Source organism: Cyprinus carpio, chromosome A6 (genome assembly GCF_018340385.1).
Source record: "Cyprinus carpio isolate SPL01 chromosome A6, ASM1834038v1, whole genome shotgun sequence".
NCBI lineage: Eukaryota > Metazoa > Chordata > Actinopteri > Cypriniformes > Cyprinidae > Cyprinus > Cyprinus carpio.
Window position 1 is genome coordinate 1,106,875 of NC_056577.1, and position 22,561 is coordinate 1,129,435.

General features: G+C 35.0%; 1 protein-coding gene across 1 annotated transcript; it reads left to right on the top strand.

The window, feature by feature from the left end:
* Positions 1-111: 111 nt before the first annotated feature.
* Positions 112-22,504, top strand: LOC109052631 (sorting nexin-29). The gene is given in 14 exon segments (XM_042757485.1): positions 112-492; positions 1,188-1,252; positions 2,786-2,838; positions 2,953-3,077; positions 5,522-5,702; positions 5,845-5,915; positions 6,016-6,270; positions 6,958-7,318; positions 8,250-8,380; positions 8,590-8,683; positions 8,787-8,857; positions 21,178-21,241; positions 22,288-22,312; positions 22,314-22,504. Coding segments are annotated over 14 exon segments (1,611 nt in total). The 5' UTR covers positions 112-485; the 3' UTR covers positions 22,422-22,504.
* The last annotated feature ends 57 nt before the right edge of the window (positions 22,505-22,561 follow it).

Below are 22,561 nucleotides of genomic sequence, written 5' to 3' on the forward strand. Positions count from 1 at the left end.
CCCCAAAATGAATCCACTGACGTAAATTCGACTTCAAAATATTTTTAGATCTATTTTTTTTTTATTATTAGGCTATGTAGCTTTGACCCACGTGACAATGTTGCTGTCACGTGACACCAGGGCACCGTCATGTGACTGACCCGAGCGCTGTACACTGGTATTAGCGAGCTCTCGTTAGCACAACGATACAGTTTAACTCGGCAGAAACCGTTAACTCATGCTAAACCCTTAGGCAACTTCATAAAACATATGAGTATTCATAGTTGTGACGCGTTAAGCGGTTTTAAAAAGTGCTAGTGTTGTCTAAGCTAGGCCTCGCTTGTACTGTAACGTTTAACTGCTCTGCAAATGAAACTATGGAGAACGACCCAAAATGTAAACAGTGACTGTTGTTAAAGATCTTTGGGGATTAATCTGATACTTTTGGGGAGCTACACAACCGCGATTCATGTCGCTTGCTAAACCGTTTGATCTGGAATTTCAGAATGAACGGTGAGTTAATGCGAGATGATGGATTTATGCTGTTATGTTGTTTATTTGTACATGCCGCACACTTAATTGTTATCGATATATTGTTTGTGAGGCAGCCAGAGGTTTCAAAACATTCAGTCTGTGTCACTGTGGCGTGAATATGCAGATCCGAGAACGTCATGTTTATTTATGACAAGAGCATTTAAAATGGAATAAAATAGAGCAAATTTTAAATTTGATAAATTTTAAGAGTAAATTCGATCGGTCTGTCTTCATATCTTCATATGTACAGCAGCTGCAACAACTTCCTAATTTCTTTATCTGTTGTTTTGACTGGTCATGTCAAATGTGTGTCAAATGGGCTTCATTCAGGACAAAAATCACAGTGCATGAAATGAAAAACAGTTTAAAATTATGGCAGAAGATTGACTGCATACATATATAAGTACACACACACACACACACACACACACACACACACACACACAAATATATGTATATATAATCGTGTATATATGAAGAAGGGATAGATCATTATATTTAAACTGACAGTGCCTACCACTATTAAGAACTTCTTGTGCTTCTCTATGCAGTCAATCTTTTACCAAATTGTTAATTATTGTTATTCATTTCATGCTCTGTGATTTTTATGTGTTTATTTTAACTGTGATTATGCTGTTAATATCAGTGATATCTCAGGACACTGTACCTTACAGGCACGCAGCAAAATGACCTGAAAAGACAAAACCTGTTAGAGAGACTTCTTGATGCAGTTAAACAGGTAAGGTAACACTGAGGTGTTTCATTGACTATTTGATAACTTATTTGTTTCCATTGCTAACATAAAACATTTCCTCTTTGATAGAGGTGTAAAGAGTACCTGAAAACAATACTCGAGTAAAAGTACAGGTACCTTACAGTGAAAATTAAAGTCACCAATTTCTAAACAACTTGAGTAAAGGTTTGAGAGTATCTGAATTTAACAGTATTTTACTTATACTATATATATATATATATATATATATATATATATATATATATATATATATATATATATATATATATATATACTCAAAGATGCACTAGTCAAAGAGACATGCCAGTAAAAAACAAGAAAAAGTTGATTTTTGAGAAGAGCAATCATGTTGGAATAAAACTGAACACCTCAAAAATTGCAAAAAATAAAAACAATATCCTTCAAAAAGGTCTCTTCAGTATAACTCATAAATAAAATAATGTTAAGTATTTTGCTTTATTTATTGTACATTTACAAAATTACAAAACAGGATAAGTATACAGAAGTATAGTGAAAAAATAATGTTAAGTAAAATTAAAAAGTCAAAGAAGTCTTGCACTGGATGAGTTGGTTCTGGCCTCATTGTCGTGGCTAAGGAACTCACATTCACATTAAGTAGCCTTGTTGACAAGTTTGAGTGTGTAAGGGCAAAACACAGTACTTTCAGTGCCCTGTAGTTGGCGATATCACTTCTTTTGTAGCAGAAATAAACTGCTGCAGAAAAAACTAGGTGCCATGCAAAATGTAATGTGTAATTGCTGCACTCATTACAAATGTAGTGGAGTAAAGAGTAAAGATACTTTGTAGAAAATTTAGTGAAGTAGAGAGTAAAAGTTTCTAATATCTTTTATACTAAGTAAAATGACAGAATACCAAAAATATACTCAAGTACAGTAATTAATTACATGTATTCAAATACTTCTCTGCTCTTCGACAGTGCTGGCTACCTCTGCTCTTCGACAGTGCTGGCTTAGAACAAGTAAAGAAGTGGTTTATAGGTTTTTCAGTGGCCAATTCTGATGACATCTAGAGCTAGATATAGATATCATTCACAAATCATTTAAAGCAGAAGTGATTTAGCCAGTTAATCAGCCAATATCCTGACATAGAAAGAATGATAAATTCTGGTGATAAACATCTTTTTTTTTATTTATTTTTTTTTAAGTATGGATAATAAAATGTCAGGATGACTTTTTATGAACAAACACTCCAGTGCAACATAATTCCCTTTTGCGCTGTTCCATTTTATTTTGAGTGCAGAAAACTGTTTATGTTTCTCCCATTTACCAGCTGTTTTATTTAGTAAGTGAGTTGGTAGATCTGGTTATTAAATATTAATATTTATCCAGGTTCCCATGAAAGTGCTGCAGGGGTCTATAAAGAAGATATATAATGCATATAAAACTTTTAAAGAAAATTATGACATTTCCAACGGTTTGAATAATTGGAATTTTGAAATAAAATAATGTTAGTTAAGGGCTGAACATTGCTTTTTCTAATCGATTATTTTCTCCTCAGTGCCAAATTCGCTTTGGTGGCAGGAAGGAGATTGCCTCAGATTCTGATAGCAGGTGCCATAAAAATATTGCCTATTTATTTTAGAAACCTGTAAATGGTTTAATAAGACTATGCCAAATTTGTGTGATTTAATTAATTTTAAATTCTTTCTTATTTTGCTGTCACAGAGTCATATGCTTATGTGCCCAGTTTGAAGCAGTACTTCAACACGGCTTGAGGAAAAGTCGCGGTTTAGCTCTCACAGCAGCTGCCATTAAACATGCTGCTGGATTCACTAGTAAAACTGAAGCAGGTACTGTAACCGATTCCATCAAATAATGGACATTACTTTCTATCCTTTTTTAGCCTGCCGTCTTAATCTATTTTCTGAAAGAACATACCGAAAAGTGTTTTTCCAAGTGCTTACTCGCTGAACTCTTTGCCCTACTTAATGAGTTTGTCTTAGTTGGTAACCCCTGAGAGACATTGCCGGAGAGATTTCCCTAGTAACAAAGAGCACATGTGGTGTTCTGGGTTGTCCATAGAGGAAACAGATGCTCATAAGTGCTCATACAGGAAAACCAGGTGCTGATACTGCTTATGAAACCAGATGGTTATGCAACAAGCCTTGTAAAAATGGCAAAAAAGAGAAACAAGGTTTTTCTGAGGTTAGTCTTTGCACCTGCTGTGGTTTTGAGCTGTTTAAAATTAACAGCAGAACTAAGAATGATACTATGAATCAGTGCTGAGTACTTTTAGCTTTTGAAGAGTAGAAAGTTGATTGCCACTCAGAAAGTAGTGGGGTTTTTGAGTGATGTTCATTAAGCTTGAGTTTCTGTTGTAAATAATGTACGTAGTTGATGAACTCTGCTCGAAACTCAAGTCCTTAACAAACATACTTGAAGAAATTCATAGCTGAAAGAGTTCACGTGTAACTGTTGTGCCAAGTTTTATCTTGCAGATGTTTTTGTCAAAGACGAAACATCAGAACAAGCTGGCCGCATCTAACTAAAATTTCAAAAGTGATTTTATATTAGTGCTGTCGAACGATTAATCGCGACTATTCGCATCCAAAATAAAAGTTTTTGTTTACATAATATATGTATGTATGCTGTTTATATTTATTAGGTATATATAAATACACACACATTCATGTATATAATTCAGAAAAATGTTTAAATATTAAATATATTTATTTATAATATACATTTTATGAATATAAACAAAAACGTAAATGCATGTAAATTTTTTCAAAATATATACTGTATGTGTGTGTATTTATATATACATAATATACATAATAAATATACACAGAACACATACATATATTATGCAAACAAAAACTTTTGTATGTGATTAATCATGATTAATTGTTTAACAGCACTATATACATAGAATTCATGTTAAATTCAAGTAAATTGTGTATACTTTAAATATATATCAAAGAAAAAGTGATTATACTAAATTGTTTTATATTTTACATTGGTGACAAATGGGTAAAACCTAGTGGTTTGAAGGATAGCAGCATAGATTTAAAATTACTATTAATTCATTTTTGGGGGCTGCATTGTTATCCTGAGTGTTTTAATATCATCTAATGATTCTTGTTCTAAATATGCCTGAAAATTTTTTAGCATATGAACTATTGTTACACTGACATTTTAGCGTGCGTTTTCTGTAAATCATGGTAAAAATGTCATAATATTTTGCTCAGAAAAAATACAATTAAACAGGATACATTATAATCTACAAAACTATCTAAAAAAATCCAAAAACAAAATGTTTTGATGCTTTAAAACCTCTTTATGTCTATATATATATATATATATATATATATATATATATATATATATATATATATATATATATATATATATATATAAAGCAAGAAACATTTTTTATTAGTATAAATAAACAGCATTAATGTAAAACAGAAATCTTTTGCAACATTATAAATGGATTTACTTTCACATTTGATCAGTTCAATGCATCCTTAATAAAAGTAATAATTTATTTTTATTTAAAAATATATTATGATTTTTTTAAATAAAAATAAATTATTACATTGAATTGATCAAATGTGAAAGTAAATCCATTTATAATGTTGCAAAAGATTTCTGTTTTACATAAATGCTGTTTATTTATATTAATAAAAAATGTTTTCTTGCTTATTGGAAAGATTTCTTAAGGATCACATGACTGGAGTAATCGCTGCTAAAAATTCAGCTTTGCCATCAGAGGAGTAAATAATATTTGAAAATGTATGAAATAGAAAACAGTTAGTTTAAATTGTAGTAATAATCACAGTATTACTGTTTTACACTGTATTTTTGATCAAATAAATGCCTTGGTGAGCATAAGAGAATATTTTTGTGAAAGTGGTCACATCTGAACCCACAACCTTTTGGTTTCCAGCCCAGATCTTTAACCATGAGGCTGCACCACCGTGTATCCTGTATTACCTAAATGTCACAGAGCCCAGACAAGTATCACCTCCTGAGCCCTAAGTGAGCCATTTGAAAAAGTTTTATGTACAAACAGCTGACCAAGTAAAATACACCGTTGTTTTGGTCCAAACTTGGGCAGAAACCAGCAACAGAAAAAATATCAAAGGGGATGTAAATACAGAACTAAAACTTATGTTTTAAATAATCTTATATAACTTCTGTAATATTCTCTGTCTGTCTGTATTCTCTATTATGAGGAACTGAGAACATTAACGTGGCAGTTCATACAGGCATCTTTTGTGTGTTGCAGAGCTGACGTTCTGGTTTTATGTGAAGGAGCACCTCAACCATCATGAGTTGCAGCGCTTCTACTCTCTGCGGAATATCACATCTGAGCAGGGCCGGGGCCGGGCATGGCTTCGCTGTGCCCTGAACGAACACTCGCTAGAGCGCTATCTTCACATGCTTTTGGCAGACCATGCCCGCCTTAGGTACAAACACCCATGATTCACAGTTGTGGATGTCTTCTTTTACCTTCCTTTTTGTTTTTCTCTACATATCAGTAAACCACTTTTAGCTTGTTCAAAGTTTTAATAGTTATTTGGTAAATTCTTTAATCTGCCCCATATTAAGTGCCTTCTATGAAGACTGGGCTTTTGTCCTGGATGAGGAAAGAGCCAGTATGCTGCCCACCATGGCTGCAGGTAATATTTAAATGAGTTATTTGCCAGATGCTGTCTAGGAGTCACATGTAGTTTGGCGTCCTTTCCTGTTCAAGTCTGAATTCAGTTCATGTGTCAACAGGGCTCAATTCCATACTGTTTGCCATCAACATCGACAACACGGACCTAAATGGCCAGGCCCGCGGAGGGTCGTCTGTGTCCCACCTACTTAAGGAGTCCACACAGGGCATGAGCAGTTTGTGGAAAGAGTCTACTCAAGGTGTCAGCACTCTTCTGCGGGAAATCGGTACTGCCACTGCGGTGGTTCCTGGTTTTATCCCTCGCTCGGATGCTCCATCAGACCCGCTGCCTGTCCTGCCCCGCAGCACTTCTGCAGGTACTTGAGTCACATACCATAACAGAATTCCACATGCACTGTTAGAAATATGTGCAGACATTGTACTTTTAGCGGTACAACAACTTTTAACTGTAGAGTAGTAATATGTACTCTTAAGGCCCTGATATACTTACAGCAACATTCTTTTGGGGTAAAAAGAAGTTATAGCTGAAATACCCAATCAGCGGTATAACTGTTTCTGAACATCCCAGCATCGCACACACTGCTGAGAGCGTCGTTAAGATATGTAAATATGCGCTGCACACTTTCCTCTCAATAACAAAATAAACGCAAATGACAATAGTGAGAAAAGAGCAGTTAAGAAAGCATCTGATGATAACGATGTGGATAAGTTTGCATGAGCTCTGCAATTTGTCACTTAGTCAAATCACGTCATGTTTATTTATTTAGCACTTTATGCAATAGATTGCTTTTCGCTTTTCCATCAGGTTCTTTAAGTATGACTTTGAACCTTTTAGGTGTAAATAAGGTATGGTACAAAGATGTCCCTTTAACAGCACTATCCCACTGACAGGTTGCTGTACACATAAAAGTAAAATTTTTGCACATTTTTTCTTAAAATGTGTTAAATTTTCTTGTTGAGGCATTTTTTTCTCCTTTTTTTACTAATAAATATTGGTGATTAAGATTCAATAGAGATTATTTAGTCTTGCATTTGCATTTTAGATTCAGGTTTAAGAAAAGAGCGCAGACGTAAAAAGAAGATCACGAACATAATCTCTTTTGATGATGACTTGGACGTGGGCGTGGAAGATGAGGACGAGGCTGGTGAGGACTTTGTGAGGAGTCTCAGGAAGAGTACAGCGGGTCATGTTAGTTCTGAAGATGCTCTGGAACCTCCGGACTCCACCTATCCCATTCATAACGGCCTGACTGAACCTGGGATCGTGAGCTGGGCTGAAACACCCCCGCAGAACGGAGTGCTGCCTGATACCAAGAGCATTGACAATGAGGAGGAGGAAGAGTATGATATTTATGGAAAGAGCAGGCCAGAGCCCTCAGAAGAGGATCATGGGAATGGGGAGCCGTGAGTTTACTTGAAGTCTTGCTTTATTTGTTGCAGTAATCAGCACCAGGATGTAGTGAGACTTGAATTGAAGTGACTTAAATTAACAATTACAAATAGCTACATTAACAAACTATTCATTTTATAATAACAATGAATTCAATGAGTCCTTGTTACTCTTCACATGTGTACTAATTTTATTTTATTTTTTAAAAGAAGTTTATATTGATCAAAAGTGACAGGGAAAAGTGTTCTTTTGAACTTTCTATTCATTAGAGGATTCTGAATAAAAATATATCACAGTTTCCCCAAAAATATTCAGTAGCACAACTGTTCTCCACCGTTTTCAACATATCAGCATATTAGAATGATTTCTGAAGGATCATGTGACACTGAAAACTAAAGTAATTGGCTGCTAAAAACTCAGCTTTGCCATCACGGAAATAAATGATTCTAGATTGCTTTTAAACTGAACAGAAATACTGAAATACAATACTGAAAGTTTTACTGTATTTTTGATTAAATGAATGCAGTCTTGGTGAGCTTAAGATACTTCTGTCAAAAATACTAAACAAAATCTTATGTACCTCAAACTTTTGAATGATAATGCATTTATTGTATTAGTAACTTATGCATAATTACATTTATGCATTTACATTTATGCATTTTAGCAGACGCTTTTATCCAAAGCGACTTACAGTGCATTCAGGCTAACATTTTTTTACCTAACATGTGTTCCCTGGGAATTGAACCCACAACCTTTTGCGCTGTTAACACAATGCTCTACCACTGAGCCACAGGAACACAAGCAACAAGCAACAAACAATAACAAACCCTGTAGTAAGCACATGTTGTTAATTAATATTACTTAGAACTTACCTGTGGAATTACATTGTAATAAAGACACATTAATGTTACTTTAAGTGTGACCATAACATTCTGCTCTGCATAGGATGGTTGTGGGGAGTTTATCCAGTGTTTCCACATGGAGTCCAAGGCAAATCATCACTGACAATGACAATGACAATAACAACTCACACATTCTCATACCTCTGGCCTCCAGTGAGCCCTACACACAACAAGGTCAGACCAACAGCCTGGCAGAAACTGTCTGCATTCAGGGACATCTTATGTTTTCATGGTCTTGTCCACAGAGATGTGGCATTCATTTTTATCTCTCTGCTGATTTTCCCTATTTCAAAATTAGCTTAAAATATAGCACTACCTAATTAAGTGAGTTATGTGTAACTACGGTCCTGGCATGAAGAAATTCGCTATTTTTGTGCTTACAGCTGGTCGTTCAATTGAGAATGTCGAATTTCATGGACAGAAGGAGAGCTCAAGCCCACCAACTGACAGTGAAAAACAAAGCCAACTCCAGTTTAGGTATCTGATACAATACAACATATTTTTTTGTAGAATTTCAGTTAGTAAAATGTCTTCTTTAAAGACTGATGTTTATTGTTTGTATTAATGTTTGGTGTCTCAGCATGGAGCCCGAGATTGTGCCTGTGACCAGTGTTCTGCCGACCCCTGGGCTTCCAGAATCCATGACCGTTGGTGAGTTGATAGACCCTTTTATTGTCCAGAGATCTTCCTTTGGTCTTTTTAATTTTATTTTTGAAGGTTATGCTTTTAAAGGAACAAATTTTATACCAATTTAAAGGGATAGTTCATCCAAAAATGGTAATGGTAATTCTGTAAATTCATACTCACTTATACAACTTATGTTGTTTCAAAAATGCAATTTTTCCAAGGAGCACAATTTGAAGACTTGCATGTTGACACTGCTCTTTTCAATATAACTGTCAAGTTCTGATAAGTGTTTAAAAGTTAAATCTCAGTAAGATTTTTTTTTTTAAATAATCAGCAAAAATGCAGTTGATCAAAAGTGACAGTAAAGACTTTTACGTTGTAACAAAATATCTCCGTTTCAAATAAATGCTGTTTTTAAACATTCTGTTCCTTAAAGATTCCTGAAAGGTACAGTATGAGACAAAGGTATTTTGAATATTTATTTTCCTGCAGGAAAAGGTCTACATTCATACAGTCATTCAGGGTTGGCCGTAGATTGCAACAAAGATGAAACACCCAAACTCAACATTTCTACCTTCATTGAATGTGGATGCTTTGATCTCATCCAATCATAATGCATATACAATATATATGTCCATTTAAGGTGTTCAGCTATGTCCTCCAGAAGAGTTTCTAAGAATTTAATGCAAATCATTTTATAATTCGCCAGGACATCAAAGAAACTAAAATAACATCTCTGTCTCACACTTGTCTTGTGCACACACCCACCCACACACACACACACACACATCAAATAGATTTCCTGTTACCTCTCAGCTCATCGGAAACTCAAGCATGCTGAAGCAAGCTGAGACAGTCAAAAGAACACTCTTTAATAAAGTGAAGCAAATTATACTAAAAATATTATTAATATTTTAGAGAAAAATAAAATCCTCTTTGTTTTTTATCATTTTTCGACAACCATAGAAGATAAAATAAAATGACATCTTACATCTCTCTGAAAATTTTCTTTCTTTCCATTTTTTCCACCTGAGGTCATAAATCAGACAGTTGTTCTTCATGAGACATAGATATCTCAATATCACTTAATCATATAGCAAACTGATTATAACTTCTATTTACACACTTTCTTCGCTCAGAGTCTCAAATCATGGGCAAGACCTGTTTAGAACCCTCAATTTTATTTCTTCATGCATTTATTCTTAATAAAATTTCCTCCTCTGATGAGGTGTATACCAGATCATCTGAATGTATTGGCTTTCTCTAACTATAAAATTAGAAACCGAATACTCCATAGTCAACTGCTATAACACAGACCTTTTACAGAGTCAATTCTTAGTATCATCTTCTGCTGGATTTCAGGTCATATTGGTCTGTTAGGAAATGAATAAACTGATTTGCAGGTTGTATTGTAATCTTACAACTCACAACTCTAGAGTTCTTAGAAACATGGGTTGTCATTCCCTTTACCCATGTATACAATAAGATTATTATTTTTCCTTTTTACTTTCTGCCTTGGATTGCAAGCTTTAATCGGATTGTACGATAATATTCTGACTTAGTTCGGTAAAGTGACTTACCACACATTCTCGTGCTGAAATATGAAGTAATGTCTTCATTTTAGTCATCACTGTGTTTTCCTATGTCTATGTGTAATAATCACCCAACCCACTTTACTGAAGTAAAAATCCCCTAGATCTGATATCATTATTAAAACTTGAGATGAAGGACAAACATGACCTGTCACGCAGAAAGAAAGAACTCCTGTCAGCTATTTAAAACTATAGCATTTATAATTGTAACATCTATATTAGGAACTTAATCCTCAACAATCTTCAAAAATAGTCCCTATATTGTATTATTTTTACATAAATGTATCCAATAAGAGTCCCTATAGTCTACAGCATTAAGTAATTTTCCTCTATTCAATTTACATTTACATGAAAATTTCAAATCTTGAAATCTATATCAACACTCAGCCCTAGGTTGAGTAAAGCTAATGAAATCATCAAAAACCCATCACACAAATGGATACTTCTGCTAAGGTTAAACCGTTAGTTCACACTATCCACCTTCACCAGGGTGACTCTTTGCAAGCCGTTGCAATGGGTTTTCCCTTGTTGGCAACGGAGGGTCGTTATTAGCACGCCCTTGATCACTCACTGTCTTGAATTGTGGTTGATGAAACTGGTTGGTGTAGTTTAAGTTGAGAAACTTGAATGCAGGTATTTCAGTCTCCAACCATTTTGCTGATCATTGCAGATCTTTTTCTAACATCACAACAGCACATTTGCTGGTCCTTATTGATGGAGTGAATCGAAACCCTGGCACTGATATTTGATAGAGCTGCTGTCACATGTAAATGGAGACCTTAAGTATTTTTGTTAGTCAACAACATGTAGTAACTCATTAGCTTGTCTGGCCTTTTGTCCTTTTGGTGTGACCTGTGAAAAGTACATGTGGGATAAAAGCTGTCCTGGCTTCTTTTTGGGCTGCCATATTATCATTGCCACCAATAGGCATAATGAATTTCAAATTTAGCCAATTACACTTTTGTTTTCTCCTTGCTTTACAAACTGTGAAACCTGTCATCACCAGATAATTTCTCCAGCACATTAAACAATTCACCTCTGTTACACAGCCCTTTTTACCTGGAAAACTCTCAACCCACTTTATTCATGTTAGCAATAACAAGACCATATCTGATACTTTTGACACAACACTTCAAAATCAGTCTGATGAAGTCTGTCATGACATGCTGAAATCTTAAAACAGAAAATTAAATGTAGGGTGGACAAAGCAAACGAATTGCTGCACAAATGTGGCCTTGTTTTATTTCTGCCACAGTAATAACCTTGAAATTGACCAGGATATGTAACCAGTTCATTCATGGCCATTATGTTATTGGTCGTTTTTTGACATGTGGGCCCACTTGTTACATTTTAAAAACAGCTGTTTTGATGGAATGATTTATTTGTCTAAGTGTCTCTTCAAACACTGTCTCTCATTCCTTACAACAAGACCACACACTTTTACACACACTCCCACACTTTCATACTCCCCTCTGGCCAGAGCTTCATAACTTTTGTCTGCCACAGCAGATTTTGAGCTAAATGGGGAACGTATTGTTAGAAGTGGAAAACCACTAAATCTGAACGGGTAACACAACTTTGATGACAGCAGAAGTTACTGAACGTAGGCACTGTGTCATTTCCCCGTGCGACAGTGTCTAAATGTTAGGATAATGATTATCCGATGTCGGTCACCATGGTGTTAAATTTAACACCACTGAGATAAATCTAACTTTTCAAAATTGAACCCATTAAATGGTTTTCAATAATCTAATAGACCTATGCCTGCATTCGAGTGAGCCAATTTCTAAAATGCAATTTTCCTTCTTTGCGCAACTTTTCAAACAGTTGATTGGAGATCTCCACAAAATCTTGGATCCATGGCCAAAAAACAAAAGATTCCCATCTCGTACCCCTGGTGATGAAAGCATTTGTGAGTTCAAAGTTTGGAAATCTGGAGTTTTTATTTTCATTAAATTTAGAAAAATATCTTTAAATAAAATGGAGTGACTATTGTCGCCTAATCAAAAGTTCATCTTCCTTCCCATTTCTTTGCATTTTTTACCAGAGAACTCTACAAAGTCTGTTATCTATTTATGTCTTATCAATAGCCCTCACTATGCCAAATCCAGCCCAGATTTAAACTAAGTCAAACTCCCACTTATGTCAATGAATGTCTTTTCCCTTCATTAAGATATACAATAGGCTGGACTGGTACCTATTAAAGCAGATTGAGTATGTTAGTTTAACAGAAGAATGCAAAAAAAATAAAAAAAAATAATAATAAAAAAAACCTAGTGTGAGACCAGTACTTAACAAAATCTGAAGCGGTTTCTGTAGTGATTATTAATAGTGCAGCACCTGTGCCCACAAGGGATGAATGCAAGTCCTTCTGTGTGGATCGTCAGTCAGTTAAACTCCTCATGCTGTTGCATTGGATTGTCAGCCAGTGGTGGCACTCAAAGGCCTGGTGTCGTTGTCTGTTGCCTCTGTTTTTTCTCTGCCACTTCTCAGCCATTTGATGAATTTTAGCAAATGGCAGAAAGTTCTGTTAGTCTTTAAGAAATGTCTCAAGTGAAAACTTCACCTTTTCCTGCATCAGTCTGCCTCCATGATGACTCAGAAGTCTCAGCTTCCTCTTTCATGAGCGGAGAAGGCCCATCAACCACTTCCTCTTGTCTGCAGTCATGTCTCTGCTCTCTCTCACCCTTGAGCAGACTACAGTCCGTTGACTTCCATTAGTCAAGGTGGCTGCTTGGTCACATCTAGAACTTAAACACTCAGAAAACCGCATGAATCAAATTGAACCTTTGTGAATTCTGACCACAATTGTGTCTCGGAGCATTCAGCTCTTCATCCAAAGTCCAATTCTTAACCTTCTCAACATTTTATAAGTCTCATCGGGTCAACGGCAGTTCCTCATTCTGTTTTCAGAATTTAATTAGCAGATCTTCTTTGCAGAAAAAAGCAAGCAGTTGCTTCTTTGCAAAAATGCGTAAAACAGCATTAACCTCAGTAATTACTTCATGTAGAATAATGTATATGTTGTAATAGTAAACAATAATTGGTCTTTCCTGTTATGTGCTTTACTGTGAGATGTCTGTTATATGTATTTGACTTGCTCACCCAGTCTCGTTCTCATTCAAAACAATGCACAAGCTCTATTTTAGTTAACATAAACCCCAATCTCTGCAATGGATCAACTTTTCATGCTGTCTCCCAGGAATATGGAGTATAAATTCTAGACATCTTCAGATACACAGAATATTTAAACATGTGCAGTTAATATCTTATTATTTATAATATGATAATTATGGCTTCTGTTTATTAAACTATTTCAAAAATAATACATTCAAAAATCTCAGGATAATCAATATTGATCTATAGATCTTATTAAATTCTTCTAACATTTCTCAGTCTTTAGTTTCAGTCATGTTTCTAATTTATCACCTTGAGTAACAGTTTTTTTTTTTCAACTCAAATTTCAAGGCTAAACAGCTAAACAACAGAATCATTATTCCAACAACAGGGAACCTATTATGATAAATCAAGCCACTGTGGCACTCCTATCATTCATTTAAAGCCATAGCCATATACCCCTACACTTTCCTGATGATACACAGGATTATCATGTTTGTTATTTCTTTGTTTGCTCTGAGACTTTCCCATCCTCACCCAGCACTCTGAGTTTTCAGGTGCCTGTTGCTCTATTAGCCACCTCCAGACGTCTCTGTGGTGGTTTCAGTCCTTCCGACTGAATAAGTTGGTTCAGTCTTTCCAACTGAACAAATGGTTATTCTACCAATAACCTTTTTTTTTTCCTGTACAGTCTTCCCAACTGAACAGGTGGTTATCCTTCCAAAAACCTCTTTCCAGATCCTCCTTCTGAAGATCCACTAGTTGATTTCAATTGTTGTTCTTAAAAAAAAAAATCTTAATCAACCTCTATATACTAGTTGATCTCAATTTTGATCTTAAAAAAATTCTTAATCAACTAGGAGCAAACACTGAAACCGCTGACTTAAATGAGTTAATTCCAGAACAAACATCACAAATTTCAAAAACTTAATGTCTCCTACCACTTTTTCTCTCTAGTTTGCCAGTGGTGTTCCTTTGGGCCTCGACAGTCAGCATCCTCTTCCCTAAAACTTATCCACAGGGTAGGGCTGGAACTACTAAAGTCCATAATCACTCACCGATGAGTTTCTAAGAATTAAATGCAAATCATTATCTAAGTAGCCAGGACATCTAAGAAACTAAAATAACATCTCTGTCTCACACTTGTCTTGCACACACACACACATCAAAAAGATCAGTTATCTCTCAGCTCATCGAAACGCAAGCATACTGAAGCAAACTGAGACAGTCTAAAGAACACTCTTTAGTACAATGAAGCAAATAATACAAATATTTCAGATAAAAATAAAATTTCCTCCACAATAATTATAAGAAATGTTCCTTGAGCAGCAAAATGTTTTAATCATCGAATAAATATTGGCCATATGAATTTACCTTTGAAAACATGACTTTGAAACCGTAAATTATGATGGTGATCTAACACTTTACTGGTTTTGTGCTGTTGAGACATGCTATGCTTGTAGGGACAGACATCATTCTGGACTTAAATAGGATTTCTGTTCTTTTGATTCACCTCTGACATACTTCCTCTTTCCAGATGAGGGCACTGTTGGTTCAGTGTGAAACACTCTCATGTTATTCCTCTTTCTCTGTCTCTGTCTTTTGTCTGGACAAAACACAACTTTGAGATGGGGCTGGAGGTGACTGATCCAGTTATACTTCAGCTTTCAAAAATAAAAAAGAGAAAAGATGAAAGCAAGAAAATGCGCTCTATGCTGAGTGCCCGAATCTGCTTGTGCTCTCAGACAGGAATAAAATTCAATTTCAGATCAAACATGGCTTTCTCACTATGCCTTAATAACCTATTAACTGCTATTTAATTATGGATACAAGGAACATTACCTTTAAGGCTTGAAAGTGTTATTTTCCCCTTAGATTTGTTTTTATGAGCTATATAGTAGAGTGTGTTCCTGTGGCTCAGTGGTAGAGCATTGCATTAGCAGCGAAAAAGGTTGTTGGTTCGATTCCCAGGGAACACATGTTAGGTAAATAAAATAAAAAATGTTAGCCTGAATGCATTGTCAGTCAAGCGTCTGCTAAATGCATGAATGTAAATGTAGATAGCTTTTTGACCGGGATCATAATATTTATGTGCATTTATGTATTTCACAGACTTTTTATTTATTCAGTGCTAAAACAGTTGGGGTTTTGTTAACACTATAGTTTGTTTAATATGCAGAAAAAACTGTAAGTAAGCCATTCTTAAAGAGATACTCCACTTAAAAATGAAAATTCTGTCAACTCAAGGGCACCTCAGTCGTGGTATTGTTGGCCCGAGACTCGAACCCACAACCTTAGGGTTAGGAGTTAAACTCTCTAACCACCTGTCTGGTTTTACCAGTAAATTAACATAAAGTATGTAAAAAAAATTAAACTAGAATATAGTTATAGTTTAAGAAAATTGAAACTTTTTAAATGTATGTAATCATTGACAGTCTAACATAATTCTGTATTTTCAGCTAAGCAGAATCATGAACATTTCTATTTTGGTGTTACCTTTGGGCACCAGGACCAAGTCCAAGCCTGTTCAGGTCCACCCCTGATAGAATACCAATTTTAGCATTTTTATGAATATGTTTTGTAAACTTTATCATATGTCTTTTGTCTTATAAATACTACTACTAATAATAGTAATAACCCCTTCACATTTATTTAGCTTTTTGTTTAAAGTATCATAAGAGTAACCCTTTTGTAAGATCTGTATCAAATGAGATCATTATGTGTATCGAACCGAATGGCGACATGAGTGTATAGTTACACCCTTACTTGTTGCATTTTAATGCATGTTTAGTCCCAAGTAGGGGTGACCCCGCTGTGCCTTTAAGCAGACACTTAATCCCAGGTTACTCCAGAGGGAATCTCCATGCAGATAATGCACCGTATATAGCCTTTGATGAAAAGCCTGTGCTAAATGTGAACCAGTGCCAGGTGTCTCAGACTGCTGTCTGTGAACCTTGCTTTCTGGGAAGGAAGTCAAAGCTTCGCCTCCTATACTTGCCTGCTTTCTATCAGGATTACAAACATACTTGGACCACCTCACTCTGGTGTGTTTCTCCTCATCCAGTTGAGGGGCTCTGGGAGAGGGAGATCCATCTCTCTCTCTCTCTCTCTCTCTCACACCACACACACACACACATATACACACACACACATACACACACACACACTTCTGTGCTCCTGTGTAGAGTAACCATGACAGGTGCATAGTGGAACAACTATTTATAATCCTTTGTGTGGGTGAAAACAGCCTTATCAACAGATTGGTTTGGTAAAATTTGTTATAAGGGGTATAGCGATACACCAATGCCACGGTTTGGTTCATATTATGGTTTTGGAGCTACGATATGGTTAGTTTCTGATTGCTGTGGGGGTAGGGTTCATGCCATGGCACCAGCAATGCTAAAGAACACTAGATTTACTTTTAACTTAATTATAATAACAACAACAATAAATGCTCTCTTTTAGTTTATGTTAATTAATGCATTAACAAATGAGACTTTAAAAATTGTTGCTTTGTAAAGTGTTTCCAAAAAATCTATTGCAGGGGTCTCGAAACTCGGTCCTGGAGGGCTCGTGTCCTGCAGAGTTTAGCTCCAACCCTAATTAAACACACCTGAACCAGGTAATTATGGTTGTACTAGGCATACTAGAAACTTCCAGGCAGGTGTGCTGAGGCAAGTTGGAGCTAAACTGTGCAGGACACCGGCCCTCCAGGGCCGAGTTTGGTGACCCCTATTGCCTTAAAAAAAAAAGATAATAATGCTTAAATAATGCAAACAAGTCATTGGACATCACCACTAGGCTACATATAATAAAATGAATTTGCCATGGATAAATAAAATGGAATAGCCGGACAATAAGGAAATTATTTTAATCAAATATATAATGGCTCAATCTGACACTCGAGAGTCGTGAGCTGTTTGAGGCAGCTGAGAGTGCATTAATGAAGACAGTTTGTGTGTCAAATTTCGAAATATATATATTATATATTGTTTGAGATTTTAGTTTTTGTATATCAAATATTGTTATGTTGAAATGAGTATGCCAGAGATTACCGAATGGTTTGGTCATTAACATTAAATGCATCATTATATAAACATATGAGCAGAGTTCTCGGCATGATAGACCCGCGACTAGCAGATCAACGTGCCTCTTCATTTCTCTCCAATATGGTAGCAAATTAAATTTAACGAAATATGGATAATGTTAACTTTGACAAGATGATTGACAGGGCAGTTTTAGTGGTGACAGGATGCATGTAACTAAGCAACAGAACGTCTGTTAAAGACGGAGCTATGACGAAGAAGTATGTCCCAAAGCTTAGTATAAGTAGGCAAATTGGGATGCTGTAAGTGTCTCTCAGAGAATGCGTGAGTAGGGAAGAGTTGGGACGGTTGCAACACTTCTTTTACTTTCTCAGAGACTATAAAAAGGGAGCGATACCAACTATTGAATGGGATTCTTTATTAATCCATAAAATTACAATTATGTAATGTTATGGCAAGCTTTTACATCAATTTTGTGGTTATTGAAATGTTTTGATGGTTGCAACACCGTGTATCTTTGACGTATGTAAGCTATGCCTATTAAAAAAAAACGAAGAAAACGCAGATTAAAATGATATGACTTTACAATGCTTCAAAGAAAAACTTAAGTATGACAAAAAATCTGATCATTAAAAAAAAATACTTTTTTACAATGAAAATAATTTTTTATAGATGTTATGCATTATGATAAAAAAACTGATCATTAAAAAAATTATACTTTTTTGAGTTTTTTTTTTTTTTATTTATTTATTTATTTTTTGATGAAATAAACCATGTTGCAACCGCCCCCACTCTCCCCTACTTTATGGGTTAAAATAGCTTGAATGTTTAAATTGGCATGACTTAAGATGACGGGTAAGTGACAAGTCCGTCAACTGTCCGAAACACGTTAGTCTTGTATTGCAGCGTGTAGCTCACTTGCAGAGCAAACTCAACGTGGATATTATGGATGTGAGGCCATTTGTGTATTTTGAGAGAGTGGCAAAGATGCAGTACCACTCAATCCCAATCACACACACAGTTTGTGAAATTCCGTCTCATAGAAAGTTTTAAAATGACTGATCTGCTCTGATAATCTGTTTGGATTCAACCTATAGTGCAGAAATGTTTGCGGGAAATTTCCCGCATAATTATCGCAAAACGTGCAGAATTATACACAATGCCTGCAATCCCTCAGCGAAATTTAGGCCCAAGTGAATTTAAACTAAGTTACTTAGTCAGAATGTGTAACTTGTTAACCAAACTTACAGTTTCATATTTGAAATCACCAATGAAATATGACAACAACAAGTCTCGTATGTTTTGTTTCTTATGCTCAAAGAGCTTTAAAAAGCAATTAGCTGGTGAAGTGGATTTACTTATTGTAGAGTTAACAAAAGTTATCATGTGCATTGTAGTGTTTTAAGCGGATGTCATAACAAATCTCGGAATACAAACCGGAAGGAACACAAACAATCGCAGATCTATGAAGGGGCGGGGCTAAATAAGGTGTATAGTAACCGGAACTTCTAATGGCAGCTGCAATGATGCAATGACTTTACCATATTGTGCCTTGCACTTTCTCCTATTCATAAGTAATATGATTGCAGTAAATTTGTATACCTACAGTTTTGTTAGCAATAGTAACTATTTGTATGTGCATTCTGTTAAGGGCATCAAAAGCTTCCGTTTACAGTGTTTTTTTTGTAGCATTGAGCACTGTAGATAATCACAGACATATATGTTTGAGTGCATTAATGCAATGATGAACAGACGTGCTTGTTAGTCAGAATCCCCTCAAAGTTCAGCTTAAGCTCATAGAACAAATTCGGCACGCTCACTAATTGTTTCATTATAACCAACAAAGTGTAAACATGATGTAAATGAGAGATTAATTGTGCAGTGCAAACAGCTTTTTTTGATTATAACAGGAAATTTCTCAAGAGTGTGTAACTCAGTGAGATTCCACTGAACTGAAGTGATTGAGTGCTTCAGTGATTATGAAGCACATGCTCTTTGTTCACTTTTTGAAGAAAAGTTTTAACCGCTTAAGTTATGGGAGTAACAACTGTATTTAAATGAATAACTTGAAATTGCACTGATTGACAAAGTGATAACCATAGCAATGGATGACACAATAAATGTCATAATGTCTGTAAATTAAGTTTTGAAGTGTAAATGAAAATCAACAGATGTCGCTTGTTCTGTGTAATATGATTCTTTATTATTATTATTTTTTTTACTAACTTGAACACTTTATTTCTTTAAGCAATGTTTACTTAGTTAAAAAACTATTTAAATTATTTTGATTGTTAATTTACATATTATTTTAATTATGGGTACATTTGTATGGTCTTGTAAATATAATTTTTTTTGGAGTGTGTCTTGGTTTGGGGTTATTATTGAATTGATGGGTTTTTTTTTGCCTTTGAGTTTATTTCTCCCTCAAGGGTTGAAGTTACATTTTGTTGAAAGATGTAATTTGTAATTTTCAGGAGTTGCTTTTAGCCTCAGGTTGGTTTCTTTAATTTACAGGGACAATATTTTGCATGCCTACCGCTGTATGTTTTTTTTTTTTTTTTTTTTTGTGATCTAATTTCTATCCCTTTTCCAACAACTCATTTCCTGAGTGTATCACTTGGCCAGCTTTACTACAGTAACCAGACTGGAAAAAAGACTCCTTAAAACAAATGTTGTCCTATTATTGTTACCATTTTCTGGAATTCGTTTTTGAAAGGGACATTGCTCATAAGTGAAGCTGTTTCAGATTACGTCTATCGCTGCCAAATTGATCTCTGGTGGTCTGGTAAGCTTTTTCTCTTAGAGAGACAGTAATTGAGCTATATCACTGTTCAAAGATACCAATGTTGTTGTTCCTCAAAAAATAACAAAGACATCTTTGACTTTCTTTTGCTGAAAGTACTTTAAGCTTGTTAAATGTGGATCAGACCAGCCAGGTTCATATATATATGGCTCTGTCCAAGCCTGCGGTTCCTCTGAGATTCATTAAATGATAATAGACTGATAGGAGCGTTCAGACTTTGTCTTTTGGAGCCGTGTTTTTGGGGTTATCTTGGTTACCCAGTGCCAGGTCATCCAGCTTTAAGAGTGCAACAACAAAGAAACTGATTCTCTCTTTCCTTTTCGCTCACCAGTCTGTATTTAGACTGTACCGATTGTTGCCATTTTTTCCATAATGTTTTGAAATGCTGTAATAATGCTTCCCAGTCAGAGCTTTATGTTTCACAAGGCTAATGTGTTTTGAGGCTAAATCTGCTGAGGCTCCCCTTACGGCTGTGTTATAAATGCCTTACCCTTTCACGTCACCTTCATTTTAAAGAAATTAAAGTCTAGCTGGTATTTTAAGCCTCGCACAGTTCTCTTTATTAGTTCTGTGGTGCTACACAAATGAAAATGTCAGTGGTATAAAACAGTAACCCTTATTGAAAGAATGAAGAAGACAGGTGTGGGACATTAAATCCCACTGAGATATTGAGTCTTATTGTTCAGAAGTCATGTTTTTTTTCTGAGTCGGGTGAGGACAAAAGCCATTGTTCATTTTGAGTAGGTTTTGGTACCCTTGTAACATCAATTTTTTTTTTCTTCTTAGCTGAACTGCGGCAAGCCATTGTGGCCATGATGAACAGGAAAGATGAACTCACTGAGCAGAACACGTAAGATTTTACTGATCATAGATCGTTTTCGTTTATTCATGAAACATGAGCCTAACAAATTTGTATGGAAATCTGTTCTTAAAAGAGTTATTTTAGTTGGGAGTGATTTGAATGATTTTCAGAAATTTGTTCTGCTTGTGTTTCATAGATGTTTTTTTGGCATGTCCCACCTTGGTGTTGACTTTCTTAACTGTATTCAACGATTAAAACGATACAGTATATTAATTATAATATAATCTTTAGAACTGATATTCAATTCCTTGTACTAAAATCTGTTAGAATAATAATTTATAAAATAATGATAATATTCATGTATTTTATTTGATTATTTAATTTTAATTTGTTGATATTAATATTTTATAGGATGTGTATTGCTGACAAACTGAACACTATTTTTTAAATGTTTTGTGTCAGTAATTTTTTTTTATTTTTTTAAAGAAATTTTTATTATTATTTTGCAAAGATGCATTGATTTGATCAAAAGTAACAGTGAACTTTTATTAAAATGAAAAATTATTTTTACAAAACTGTTTTTAACTCATAATAATAAATATTTCTTGAGTGCCATGTTAGCATATTAGAATGATTTCTAAAGACTGTAGCGGTGGCTTTGTCATTAAAGGAATAAATTATATTTTAATATATATTAAAATGAAAAAAGTTATTTTAAATTGTAATAATATTTTATAAGATTGCTGTTTTTTTGGTATTTTTTATCAAATAAATACACTCTTGGTGAGCATTCTTTTAGAAACATTCCCAACCCCAAATATTTGAACGGTTGTGTATATCAGGGTTTTTAACTATATGATAAATAGAAATAGAAAATAAAAAATAACTTGCATCATAACCTAAATATATAATACTGAGATTTCACTGAAAACAAGAAACAAAACAAAACTTGAGTTTCAATGAATGTCGAACCTTTTTTGTACCCTATTTGTGAAAAGTGCCAAGATGGGTAATTATCATGTGCACTTCTAGTCATTGAAAATGGGTCAGATGTGTGTGTGTGTGTCTTACTGTTGTTATGCTCTTTGGCACAGGTCTCTGCGCAGTCTCCTGGATGATGGAGATGGAGCACTCTGCTGGGCTCAGACAGGAGGTGGACAGCTTGAAGAAGAGACTGACTGAACTAGAGGAGAGACATGCAGCCAAAGTCCAAGCTCTCATGAGGTAATGTCACTAGAAACTAATCGAACAGTCTCACTTAGACCGACTCTCAGTCTAGTCCACAATGCATTTTAAACCAAACACCACCTACTTAGACAGAAAACAGCTATCTGACCTACATGTGAAGCACTGTAGATCTTTTTTTTT